This window comes from Megalops cyprinoides, chromosome 7, assembly GCF_013368585.1.
Source record: "Megalops cyprinoides isolate fMegCyp1 chromosome 7, fMegCyp1.pri, whole genome shotgun sequence".
NCBI lineage: Eukaryota > Metazoa > Chordata > Actinopteri > Elopiformes > Megalopidae > Megalops > Megalops cyprinoides.
Window position 1 is genome coordinate 13,136,197 of NC_050589.1, and position 12,224 is coordinate 13,148,420.

Consider the following 12,224-nt stretch of genomic DNA (forward strand, 5'->3'; position numbering starts at 1 on the left):
TGGATACAGGAACCCCAATGACTGCAAAGCTCTCACTGATTCCCAGTACACAAGTGGGAAAAATAATAAAAATAATGTATCACCTTTAATAATATAACCCTTTGGTACAACAAAACCCTATACACAACACATGAAACACTACAAGAATTTCCTACTCATTGAGTCCTGTTCTGTTCAGTAGGCCATGTTCTTATTAGACGAATTTTTTTCTTCAATAACACTAACATTTGTAATCACGTTCATGCTGGCCCTCTTTCTCCATAATCAGCATCCAGAGGCCTGGGGTAGACATCTCATTCATGTCTTAAAACACATGAGTGCCCTTGAAACATTTGTATTGTATTGCTCATTTTCACAGAACAAGCATCAACTTGTGATAGCCTGCACTCTTCACAGGAATCTATCAATCTCAACAGCAAATTAACTTTGTGTGGGTTTTCAAGTCTTTCCCAGAGCACCCCAGTTCTTTGTCATATGCTGTAATGTGTTATCACCCTGACTGAACAGGACACAGCTATCTGGTGCTGGGAGAGGTAGGTTAATGTCGCTGACTGAGAGAGGTAACTAGAGCATCAGTGACACTGCTTTTCATTACTGCACACAAAAAACGACTCCTCCTCTCCTCACAAATCAGCAACCACGTCGCCAGCCATGCTGAAGACCCACTCTGCCGCAGGTCACAGTTTCCACAAGCGCACACACACACACACACACACACACACACACACACTCTACCTGGCTTCCTGTTTAGTTGCTGAGTTTGTGACTACAGCTACAGCATAACTCAGGCTGCTGGTACTGGGTGGATACCGAAAGAGAAACCACAGAATCTCCCTCAGAGATAACACTCTTACTGCGAATACCACAGAAACACGGCAGTACTGCAGGAGCAGCCAGCGGAGCCTTGGACCCCACACCTGCCAGGCTGTGCTCAGTTACAGCAGCACACGTAAATAGCTCACATCCATGGTTAAAATCACACTCACACAGGTGAAGGAGTGCTAATAAACTTAACTTCCATTTTGTCAGAGAGCTTGTAAATTTGTTGTGTTGTATGCTATCAAGCAGGTAAGTAGTAGGCAGGATGTACAAATAATTGCAGAGTAATTAATTGCATTAATTACTGTTTACACAACAGAAAGCTCTCCTATAGCAAACCAAGTTCTGAGGTGTTTTTCTTCCCATCTCATGAAGCCTTACACCCTTACAATGAGACACTGCTGAAACCCTGATAAACCCCTGAGGGAGAAAATGAATGCAGCTAATTTACACTCTTAAAATTACATCTCGGTTTCAGATATATACACCAACATTGTGAGGTCCTGGAACAGCTCAAAACAACGTAAAGACAAACTACAAAGCTGTTAGAGAACTGTAAATATCACAGTCTAGACATAACCTCAGTAAAATAAGCAAAAATTAAAATATTACAAACACAACCTCCATTATTGCATCTTTTATTTTTTAAAACCTGGACAAGTAAAGCAAACAGAAAACACAGTAACATGATAGAGGAAATACAGCTCGTATACAGCACATAGAGAGAAACAGGCAGTGAGAGCACCAGCATTTCAGTAAGCGTCATTCAGTGCAACATTTGCTTCATCCACAGCCTCCGATTCTAAGTCCCAATTTAGAGAAGTCTAATGATGTCACTCTGTGTCCATATGTCCCAGTTAATATGCTATAGTCATACAGAGCAACAACCAATTGGAGGAGAAGAAATCCAACTCATTGCAAGAGAAAATAAAAAAACAGAAGGCAGTGACACAAATTAACAAACAGGTTAAGCTGCAACAACAGTTTGTTTTTGTTTCTTATCAGGTCTGCTGAATGGTCTGCCTAGATGGAATCAGTCCTTTGGCCCCATTTAGACTCTGTGACTATAGAGCTATGAATGATACAAGTATATCTGCCTGAGGGCCAGACGTCCAACAGGCCAGGACTCGCTGCGGTACAGAAGGAGCAGTAGTCCCTCCAACACTCCAGAGGAGTGCGGAAGACTCCCAATGTGTTAACAGAATGCAGCCCAAACCAAGGAGGACACACGGAATAATGTTCACCTCACCGCTCTGCAGGACAGACCTGCTTAGAGGGGTCTGACCAATTTACAGCATAATATTTTCCACAGAATGTATTTAGAACTGCTCTCCTGGTGAGCCCCTACCAGCCTGTACCCGCCTGAACCTGTGGATCTTAGGCTGGGAATGCTGGGATGCTGGAGGGCTGCAGTCACCTATGTCACAGTCAGTAGTGGGGGGTCTTCAGCCACTCCATAATATTGTTTCCTTCCTGATATTGCTTACCCTAGGATGGAAGGCCAAGATGGCTGCTACATTTATTTGAAGCCATAGACTTACAGGACCAGGTATACAATGCTGAAGAGGAAGCACATGCTGGCAAATATCTTCTATGGCTGCATTCTCTCAAGTGGAAGTGCCTTCATTCAGTGCAGTCCATAGGGCACAATCAGCAAGTAATGTAACATTGGTGGGTTGGAATCACATACAAGCTGAACTTGTTCCATAGCAACATTCATAGCTATTGTAGAATAAGAAAAGCCCTACAATGCCGTTTAAATCTGTTACACACATGGTCATCATCAAGAAGACATTCCGTCTTTGTCACACACCTGTAAATACTGCTCATTACAAATGGCTGAACCCATAAATCTTCCATGAATGATTAATCACTATGAGCAAAGGAAAGCACGCTGAACGGGCATACATTAATGTTCTTCAGGACAATGAGAAGCTTTTTTGGTTGACCATGCTCTTGAGGTTTTCTATGACCAGCCATTTCTTACTTTTAGTTTGCCCAAATAGAAAGATCTCTTCCCCTTTGCACTGTAAGGCACTTATTGTTTATTGGATTCACAGCATAATATGTTTGTTTAAAGCACTTAACTGGTCATAAAGATGAGTAAGCATGTGGTGCGTGCTGTGAGGCCGAGGGTAAAACACATTACTAATGTATTCACTGACTGCCACATTAACCTTCATGTTAATCACAGGGGGGTTGTCCCCAGCAGTCAGTTACAAAGACTCTGGATCGATTACTGATAAATGCAAATTAAATGATTTGTGAAAGTGGAATGCAGGGATATGCCAAATGCTAAAAGAGCTTTTAATGTACTCCTCTCTGTCCTCCCAGTGCAATGTGTGTGCGACTGTGGGTATAGCCCGGCTCTCTCATCTTACAGTTTCATGAGGGACACTGCTTATGACCCAGGACTCTGTCACTCTTTTGAGTAGGAGTGCACCTGCGCCTCCAGGCTGAGCCCTGCTCAGATGCTCCCAGCCAGAAGCAGGGATCCCACTCCATGATGTACGTGTACTCTGACATTGTAGTGAGTAGAATCATACAAGGTGTTGCTCTCCAGCACTGCCTCTACTCTCAGGTTGATTTTCTGAAGGAGAAAACATTTAATATCCAAATGTAACTTCCTGTGATGTCATAAAGGTGGGTTTAGCCCTTTTCCGTACACTGAGGTTTCAATAAGAAACATGCAAACAACTGATTTAACTCAGCAGCACTGTGGAATCTTCAAAGTGCCTTAAATTAAACAAAGAAGTCATTTTAAAGTCAGGTTAATACTTAATCAATGGTGAAAAAATTTATTTTTGTCAATTATGTCCCTTAATTTACAATAAAGAACAAAAACAGCAAGGCATAAAGACCATAATTCTCATTCTGAGGCACTGTTTCAAAACCTGGGTACTTACACCTCATTGAGGACTCTTTCTCTTGCCAACAAACTGCCTTCGACAGAGGTTTTAATTTATTACAGTCTAAATCTGACACCACTTGACAGTTATCTGTATAAGTTAGTCTGTAAGAAAAGTGTAGTTTGTGGTACATTAGTGCACCTTATGACACAGGTATATAGGTCTTTCCTTGACATATTTTTATCATGCTCCCTTAAACTGAAACCTCATAAAACAACTAATCCTAACTAAAATGAACTACAGATTAAGGACAACCAACGTCTCTGTCCAAATACATCTGTAGCGTCTTGTTCCTTGTACACAGCTCTCACAGCAGTTTACAGTTAAATTACATGTTCAGTACCAAATTACAAGCTCAAACCAAGCTAATTAATGGAGCTCCATTAGAGCAAAAAGGCAACAGGACTCTCATCTGTAAGAACAAAATGCAACATATGTTGCGAACAAATCCAGCTGACGCCGCACACATTTGCATGAATTATGTGAGCCATGCTGAGCATGGGGCAGATTAACATTTACTGTAAGTACTCAAGCTACACGAGCAGTACATGCGCAGTAAAGGAGCTCTCACCTGGAAGTCTCGGATGTAGGTGAGGAAGAAGCCGAGGAACGAGAAGGCCAAAGACCACTCAGAGACGCTGCTGACCAGGTGAGCCGTGTAGCCCTAACAACAGGAGATCACGGTGAGTTCAAGGAGCATTAGCACATATGCTAACCTACACGGTGAACCACACCCACACATACACACACACCAACACATATACATACTAACTCACACAAACGTATACACAGCTATTCACATGCTTACAACCCCCCACACACACACTCCTACATACATACATACAAACCCAAACACACGCATACACAAACCTACACACATACCCACAAACCCACACATGCATAGACACGGTGAGACATTCTTAGACACACATATACCTACTCACATACCTAAAAACCCAGACACACACAACTACTGACATACCTACAAACACACATATACACAAACAAACACACACACTACAGCAGTGGCAGTTGCTCCTCACCACTTCCCCTGGGACCCAGTGCATTTTTCTGGCCACGTCCACCCCAGGCAGGCTGTTGTACATGATCACTGAGGACACCAACACTGAGAGTGAGAGTCAAGGGGCTTTCACAGACATTACACTGCTGACGTACTAGATGTGTTTTTGTAACTGTAATAATATTGTGAAGTTCAGATAATGTTATGAAGATGCTTCATGTTAACTGCAGTGAAGAGGGATGCTTCACACAAGACGTGTCAAAGTAAAAGCCCTCTGGTTTCAATGGTGTGACAAATTCCACAGCAATTCAGGAAGTGTTACAGCAGCCTCAGGACTATAGCACAATGACAAAATAAGAATCACCCTGCCTGTATGATTGCACATCTTATTCTGGTGTAAATAGGATGAGCGTTCTGATATCAGTGTGCGTGGTAGCCCCATGCAGAGAGGATAAATGAACTGTGCCCTCACACATTAGCACAGTACATCACCACACATCTGTAAAGGGCGTTCCCATCCACAGGAGCAAAGTGCTATTAAGTGGCAATTACTGTATTTAGAAACCATGACCACCCCATGTAACAACCACCCTTGACCGGGGCAGCCTCTGGCAGGTCTTTATGCTGCCTTAATTAGTAGGTAACTCAGTGCTGACAAATGTTGCTGAGGCGTTGGGTTTGTTGGCACACAGGGGGTAGATGTGGGACGTAAAACTGGGTGGACATGAGGCGTCGTATCCACACAGCACAAGTGACTAACCACAGAGAGGCCTCTGGGAAACAGGATGCACACACACTCCTGCAACTCAAAGTTTTAGTGCTGTATTTAGTTTTTGTGCCCAGGTCTGACTAGTAAACATGCTCAGTTAACATGCAGGCAGCCTGCCTCACCAAATTCTCCTCCTTCCTGTAGAGCCGCCTCTCTCCACCCCTACTTATACCACAGTAACATGACACACTGGGGTGGCGTGTGTGTGTGTGTGTGTGCTAGTGCTATGAGCTAGGATAAGTGCTGTAGGTTGTGTGAGATGTTTTTACAGTAGGATACTGCTGATAAAGCTTGCTGATGTCCATAGCCATATTACCAGCCGCGCCCAGAAGATGGCCTTTCCGTGGATATGCGGCTGCATGCGGTATGACACAACTGTCTGCACCAGGATGTAGCACACCCCAATGACAATGGACAGCATCGCCCCTGTCAGGTGCACATAGACTATGACAGTTTTCTGTGAGGTGCACAGTGATAAGAGAGAGAGGGAGAGAGGAACAGTGACCCAAACACATCTCACTACAAAGTTCTTCAACACAAAGAGTTCAGCCCAGAAAAGAGTCCCCTCAGCCAGTTAAAACTGAAGCTCAGACCAGCAAGTACTACTCCAGTTAGAACAAACCAAACCTCAAACATCTCAAACCCTCATTCCTGCAACATTGGGATACACACGCTACAACACACAGGCAACTCTCTACCGGTAACCTGCACAGAAAATCCACATTGCCAGAATATCTGCTTATTGTCAGACAGCCACAGCATGGGCAGGTGCTGCAGGGACTAGCCACTGAGAAAGACAAACACATGCAGATATGCTAAGTCACTACAGCACAGCTGAGATCAGGACAGACACACTTCATTCTGTAAAGCGTATTACATTATCCAGAAGTTATTACATTATTTGGTTTAATTAACATTATAAATGCACAATTCATTACGTAAAAATCTACTACATTATTAAGAGTTACCATATCATGGATGGGTACACGGCGGAGCAGGCATACCTGGAAGTTGGCGACAATGCACATTCCAAAGGCACTGATGAGGCCCAGCACCAAGCCAGCAAGGTTCCAGCGGTGGAGCTGCCTTTCTTCCAGCCCCACCAGGGCCTGGACCTGCTTGTACCGAATAAACACAGTAGCCACCCCTGCAGCAGCGCACCAGGCGCAGCATAGGGGGGGCTCTCCTTAATGCTAACACAGGCTTCTCCAGCCTCAGCACACATCATACTGCTCTGTTTCAACCACTAGGGCTGGATGCACTTCAGTTGGGATCTCGGAGGTTTAAAGGTTTCCTAATGACTGGCTACAATGGACAAGGTCACAAACATGGTATTGGACTCACTGTTACCCTCCTTTTTAAGTCCTATCACTGAGTTTATTCATCTCTGATAGCAGTTTTCATTTTAGCCATACCCAACAGTGATGTCAAAAAGGAAGTGGCATATGGGGAGAAAATGAACGAGTACTACCTAAGAAGGTTGAGATGTTGAGCATGAGGCCAAACACACACCGCTCTGGAGCCACTGTGCCAGTGTCACTGCAAACACACAGACACACAGATACACACACACACAGAAGACCATGACACATGATGAGAGTGTGCACAATTCAATCCTGAGAAAAAGAAACCTCATACAGAAATTCATAAATTCTCTGGAGCAGATCTGTATCTCTTACTGTCTGTTTCCCTCTCCAAAATATGGTATACCCATGAAATTTTATTGAAATTTTGAAAATATTGAAGCAGCACCAATGTTTCTTGCACTGCTTTGAATTACACCCTCTCAGCCCTACCCCCATGATATATTAGGTTGCACTGCTGATACTACAACCAAGTGTTAACTGCATAGTCTACCAAGAATGATTCTAGAAACATCACATAACATAACTCTCTTTCAGTTGCATGAGTTGAGTAATTTGCTGCTGCGATATGTTGCAAATGACTGTCTTTCCTTCCTCACAAACCGCTCCCCTGAACATGTTAGCACACACCGCTGTTAACTTCCCCACCACCCTGCCTTTTAGATACGGACAACGTCTCTGCGTCAGCAGGCACACGCCACATGGAACTCACAAGCTGCAGATAAAACTGGAAAATTGCTAAAAGAACATGAAGTGAGTCAGGGGTTATAAGTCTAAAAACAGCATTTCTCAAATAGAAACGTCATGGCAGGGATTCTGTCAAATGATAGGAGTTCTCACAGTGACACCTTGTGGCCAATCTGCACAATATGCTGACATGGGCCTGACCCCACATCATACTAAAACAGTCAGACGTGTTATGATACTTAAAGTACTGCAATCTAATTAATTTACACTTAAAATACAATATATCTCTCACGTCTCTCCCACCTGTATGCCGAGAGGCCCGTGGGCCTGCAGATATCACACATAGCGCCAAGATCACTTCTAGCTAATGACCATGAATTCTGATCTGCTATCCAGCCCTGTGGCTTTCACCAACAAATCACAGCCCTGAGGATCCTTAGAGTCCTTAATGACTCATTAATTTCTCATATACAAGCAATGTGTCCATTCCCACATATTTCCAGGAGTTTATCTGAGCTGCCTTTTGCAAGGGGTCAGGGAAGCATTTTTCAGATTTCCCACTCATTCTCATTTTGGTTTTTTTTTTCCCTGTGGAAATAGTGCACTGTGAAGCAGCCTATGACAGTCTAACTGTAATGGGTGTTATGCCATATAAAAGCCCATAGATTGAAAGAGCTGATGTTCCAGATGGCAGAGGTCAGCAAGAATGAGTTCCTCCTTGTAACAGAAATGAAGAACAGTGAAAGTAACGCTGATTTTGATTAACGGAGGGCTTTGATTGGATGTCTCAGAGACAGTCCTGTAGTGCAGGATGAGAGTAAAGGTGAGAGCATGTCCTAATCAGCCAATGAGCTGCAGTTACCTTTGCAAATCCACTGCCACTAATCTCACAAGCAGAAAAGCAGAAAAGCACAGCCACTACATAAATCTTACCATTTTGAAAAGCACTGGCGTGACTTTGCTGGGGATTAAATTCACAACCACCCTGAGTCTTGGTATGCATTCTCTGTTACACTAACTGGCCATAATCATTAACTGTTGATTTCTGGAGGTCAGTATCAGACTGTCAGCATATGAAGGTTGGTGGCCCCACTGGGTCAAAGAAGCAGTCCTCAATGCCATGCTAGGAAAAAAAAATTAACCATGGCTGTGGATGGCAACATTTATATCCCCACTTATAAAATCCTAAGGAACCTAAAGTTGTGGATTTCTTTCCTGTTATGTGGCATCTCTCTGAATGGCAGTGAGACATCATGAACAAAGAGAAAGTCTAAGGGCCAGTGATAGCTGCTGCTACTGCTGTACCCTAGTTATACACCTCTCTAACTGCCAACAATCATGCTGATTCAAAATACATAAATTATTCTGGAGTATGGGCAGAGTGAGGGAGTGAATCATATAGGTGTGTGAACATTCCCTGTAGCGTCAATGACAACTTCAGCTGCCGGTTTCTCATCCTAGCTGTCCCAGACAATACACCCTGTCCCATTTAAAATGGCCTTTCTCTCTGCGATAGCCGCACAGCCCTCTCACGGCTCTCATAGCCCTGGTTCCTTTTCCATTTACAAAATGGTCACATGCTGGCTCATGGACTAATGCCCGGTATTTACACATCAAGCTGCTCAGTGCCACTGAAACCTCCATGAGCTCTGACTCTCTGAGGCGGCCAAGCTCCGAAGGCCCTAATCATATGACAGTGTGAATTAATGAACATTCTTTCTCTGAATATTGATTATAGCACCAAATGTAAAAAACACCGCTTTTATCACTTCAAAATAGGCTTGGGTCTGCTTTAAAGAGAAACCAGACAGTTACCATAAACATGCTGAACTAAATATTTACTCAAAAGCTCCAGACTGAATTTTTAAATGTTGCCATCAACTTCTAAATCTATTTTATGGCACAGATATTTTCAACAAAATCATACTATGACTATAGCAGGCAAAAATTATTATCTGAACATCACAACCTCTGGAAGATCAAAGTGTAAAACATTGTGTGTAAGTTCCATTACATCAGCTATCAATAGAGGGAGATGAGCTGGTGATACTCCAAAAGATGGGATACCATTATATGAAAATCTCAAACTATTTCAATATTCAGTATTTCAAACACTGGAAGATCATTTGGGAATACAGTTTTCAGCTATTTTGCACCATGGTCATAGAGGCTAAGACAATTAAAACTAAAGAATGCAGTGTATTTGGAGGAGCCATCATTTTGTACCTAATATATGCAAGTTTAAAGATGTTCAACAGGTCTTCCTAAACTCTGTGTGTGAGGCTCCTGCTGGCTACTTTTTGTTAGAAATGAAACTGAAATCTCCCAAGCATAGTAAGCTGCTAACCACCTCTTCTTTAAATTAGTTGATTACAACCACTAATTTAACCAAGCCTTGCGCTGTGGCTCCATAATGTTCTAATGACTAATGTTGACATCACATGGTAGCTCAACACATACATCCCAAACCTGAATTTCTCTAGGACACTGCTAGAACAATGCCAACGAAACAGAATCTCTAATGTCCACTCCAGACTTTGTGGGCTGCTCCTGATTGGCTGGCATTAGAGGGGCTGCATTTTCAAATCCTGTCTCAAAGGCAGACTTGTCTGGCAATCAAATTTGGAACAATCGTCTAACTTTTGGAATGAAGATTATTAATTCATTCTCCATATATACACATATATAAAGCTAAAGATATATGTAAGTGAAAATACAACACTACATATAGTTACCAGACCATTCCCAAAACCAAGCTGCTTCTTCAAGACAGTGAACTTGTAAGGAGCAGACTTGAAGGACATATTGTTCATTCACAGTGAACCCAAATCAACCCCTCATCTTTACTAATGCCTTTTTCATTCATTTCTAGAACAGATGGGATAGACAGTCTACAGGTATACATTCTAAATGTAGGTATTCCCAATCCTCCCTCCCCTCTCCCTGACCCCTCCCTGCTCCCTTCTATGCCAAAAAGCAGCATATCTCACCTGATGAAGGGAAACACCGGGTCCACATGCCTGAGCAGCACCGCTGTGACATAGGCAAAGATGAGGGTGGCCGAGGACCACACCACCAGGGCCACCGGCAATATACAAAGTCCGTGCTGGAACCACCACATGGCCGGAGGCGGGAAGGCCTGGGGCCTCACAGGAACAGTGTCACAATCCCACACGCAGCTCAGGCACCTGCATGGACCTCACCTAGGAGAGGAGGAAGTGTAGGTTTGTCTAGGGCTCTTCAGTTTCCTTCCTCTGACTGCATCTGCAACATTCCCCTCCCATGACACACTGAAAGTGTCAGCTGATCCAACGCATGGTTGTTTCACAGTGCCAGAAGGTCAGCTGACCTAACGCATGGCTGTTCCCTTTCACTTCCTCATTCTTACTCCACATCCCAGAGCAAAGGAGTGCCAACTACCAAGAGTCCCTCAAAGGTCACACAGAAACCGCACATACAACCACAGGCTGTATACCTCAGATGACCAGACACTACTGTAAACCTCAGATGACCAGACACAGAACTACAAACAACCACGCATACAAACAAAGATGATCAAAACTCACACACTTACACACACACATACACACACACACAGATGCACACTGCAGCATGTGCACACACAGACATGGAGGAACAAAGCATCCTTTGTCTTGCACCCACACAATAACAACATTCACTTTCACCTTCAGACCTACCAGAGAAGTTTTTCAGCACAGTCCATCACAACACCTTATCCTCCATATCACCTCTCATTTTCCCACTGTAAGGCAGGACAATAAGACAGACAATCAGACAGTCATAAAACAGGAGATTCGGTCACAAAGTAGGAGATTCCAATAATCCTTGAAGAACCAAACAGACCAGCATCACATTCTAAAAATGGCAACGTATCGTTTTCTTTTAAACACAACAAGAAGCTCACTCTCAAGTCTCCAGAGGCAAGAGCAAGAGTTGTGCTATAGAGAGCCTTCAAAGGAAGTAGCTAGCTATGGTAAATAGCACTGTAACAGCCCTGTGTCAAGGCAGGCAGGACTGAAGTACAAATGCACCTAGAAACATGTGAGTAGAAAGGGAGCACCAGAGTACACTACTGTGAGCCACTACACAATGTTTTCTCTTACAGCAAGGCAAGAGCTCTAACACTTACCATTGTTTCATCACAGATAGCAATGGATGGAAATGAACAAATTATGGGCACACAAACCGGTGAAAATACTTCACTGATGCATGTAGTAAAATAAAACAAATTATGAATAATTAGGAATTACTCTTCATGGTGCAGAAATGTATAATGAACAGCTGGTAATATAACTAAATTTAGCCTGCATTTGTAGCCACAGTATTTCTGTTCAGTTTTTGAGAAGTGTATAACTCTGTCGATCATAACCACACTGAACTGAGCCTCTGCACACTAACAGCTTTCTTGTGTGGGTAAGATCATTGCACTCTGGGCCATGTAATTGAGGCAATACTCTTGAGCAAGATCGTCAAGGTTAAATTTGATTGCAACGGTAAAATGATAATAAAAAATCCAACTGTATAACGAGGCTGCAGAGTGTGTGGGAGTGTAGATTGGCATCAGGGCCCGTGAGAAACTGATACAAATCTCCAAATAATGTACACTGTTTACAGGCCTGGTGCTATGGGGGTGC

At 43.2% G+C, this 12,224-nt stretch overlaps 1 protein-coding gene across 1 annotated transcript; it reads right to left on the bottom strand.

Moving 5' to 3' along the window:
* Window positions 1–2,858: 2,858 nt before the first annotated feature.
* Window positions 2,859–11,296, bottom strand: LOC118781126 (DNA damage-regulated autophagy modulator protein 2-like). The gene is made up of 8 exons (XM_036534019.1): window positions 11,268–11,296; window positions 10,560–10,772; window positions 6,990–7,057; window positions 6,523–6,665; window positions 5,798–5,975; window positions 4,772–4,854; window positions 4,300–4,392; window positions 2,859–3,409 (listed from the first exon to the last, which is right to left on the bottom strand). Exons 2-8 carry the CDS (start codon window positions 10,688–10,690, stop codon window positions 3,287–3,289), a joined length of 819 nt encoding a protein of 272 aa, XP_036389912.1. The 5' UTR covers window positions 10,691–10,772; window positions 11,268–11,296; the 3' UTR covers window positions 2,859–3,286.
* Window positions 11,297–12,224: the final 928 nt, after the last annotated feature.